This window comes from Propithecus coquereli, unplaced genomic scaffold (genome assembly GCF_000956105.1).
Source record: "Propithecus coquereli isolate 6110/MARCELLA unplaced genomic scaffold, Pcoq_1.0 Scaffold129, whole genome shotgun sequence".
In the NCBI taxonomy this organism is placed as follows: Eukaryota; Metazoa; Chordata; class Mammalia; order Primates; family Indriidae; genus Propithecus; species Propithecus coquereli.
In genome coordinates, this window is record NW_012137080.1 from 2,623,588 (window position 1) to 2,625,286 (window position 1,699).

A 1,699-nucleotide genomic window follows, 5' to 3' on the forward strand; every position below is an offset into this window, starting at 1 on the left:
GGGAATAAAATACAGTGTGAAATCATCTTATTGACAAGCCAACTATGACATACAGATATTAAATATATTATTATGGTTCTAAAGTTGCTAAGCACATCTGTGGCAGAACCACTTCTTAATCATAGAGAAGTGGAAAACTACAACCCCTGTATAGTCTTAGCTTTATTAGCATATCCTCAAAGCCTTCGCAGTGACTTGCCAGATCCTTTTAAACCTGTTTTATACCTCCTGGTCAACCAATATATCATGATACTGCCTTTGTAATCAATTTGATGACAAATTCTAGTTATTCGGTGCTATATGGCCATTTCCTAGGGAAAAACATTCTATTTATTGCATGTGGGAATTTTTAAAAGGCTGGAAAATGTTTATGTACATGAAACTATATAGTCTCCTTTTGATTAATTCTTTATATTTTGTCCAATATATTTTAACAGGCACAATAAAACGGAATTGGGAATATATATGTAACCATAATAAAGAAAAAACGAAGATCCTAGGAGACAAAAATGTTGATCCCAAATGTGAAGACAGTGAGAACAAGTTTGACTTTTCAGTGATGTCCTATAATATACTTTCACAAGATTTATTGGAAGATAACTCACATCTCTACAGACATTGCCGGCGGCCAGTATTACACTGGAGTTTTAGGTTTCCCAATATTCTGAAAGAAATTAAACACTTTGATGCAGATGTAAGTGCAACATATTATCAAAATTCTTCACACAAGAAAAAGTTGAGTTAAATGTTTCTTTTGTGCCTTTGTGAACTAAATGATTTTCTCCATTTTGTTTGTGGGGTAAGAAGGGAAGATGTTTAAGAATAATGATGAAACAGTAACAAGGTATTGTGACTTTCAGAGTGTCATTTCTTAATGATTATTGCTATAAATAATCATCTAACTTTTCAAAAAGGATCCAAAAAGTTTTAAGTATTAGTGAGTTTTGAGACAGGGATTGGCAACATATTATTCAGCAAACATTTCCTTTTATTTGAAATTTCAATAATCCATGCAAACAATTTCATCAACATGATGGCATTCAAAAAAATCAACCTCTTAAGAAAGGACCGGAAAGATTAGTACTAATGAACATGTAAATTCAGGAAAAATATCCTGACATATAAATTTACAATATTTCATTTGGGCAATAATTTTGGATGGAAAGAGAGCCCCATATGATTAAAAGCCACAGTTTTTTTATTTCAATTTTTTAGAGAGGTTAGACATTTGTCCATAAGGCCAGAGTGTTGAGATTGATCAAATTTAGAAACATTAATTTGGTAGATCTATAAATAATACAAAAGTATTGTAAATGTTTTATTTCAGCTATCATCAGGTTTGGAATTTTAGAAGCCGGTTTTTAAAGGTAAAACACCAGAACATTTATATGTGCATCTCTGTTTTAATTCAAACCATTTTTTTCTTCTAAGGTACTTTGTTTGCAAGAAGTTCAAGAAGATCATTATGGAACAGAGATCAGGCCAAGTTTGGAATCACTGGGTACAATATAACTTTTATCTTAGCCAAATTTAGTTTTGAAGATTTGTGTGTTATTAAAATATAACTTGCTAACAAAGATATATGATATATTTGGACTAAAAATCTTAATTTTGAAAACAACTTCAAAAGGTCAGGAAAAGATTGAGGTATTTCAAGTGGAAACTGTTGTGTTGATATATAACTCTAATATAAACAAAA

The 1,699-nt window shown here is 30.8% G+C and overlaps 1 protein-coding gene across 2 annotated transcripts in view; it reads left to right on the forward strand.

Moving 5' to 3' along the window:
• Positions 1-1,699, forward strand: part of ANGEL2 (angel homolog 2 (Drosophila)) — a 30,689-nt gene that overhangs the window by 18,679 nt on the left and 10,311 nt on the right. For both annotated transcript variants that reach the window (XM_012638354.1, XM_012638353.1), the window contains exons 3-4: positions 442-694; positions 1,432-1,501. In XM_012638354.1, the coding sequence (XP_012493808.1) occupies positions 442-694; positions 1,432-1,501 (323 nt within the window). The remainder of the gene's footprint in view (positions 1-441; positions 695-1,431; positions 1,502-1,699) is intronic.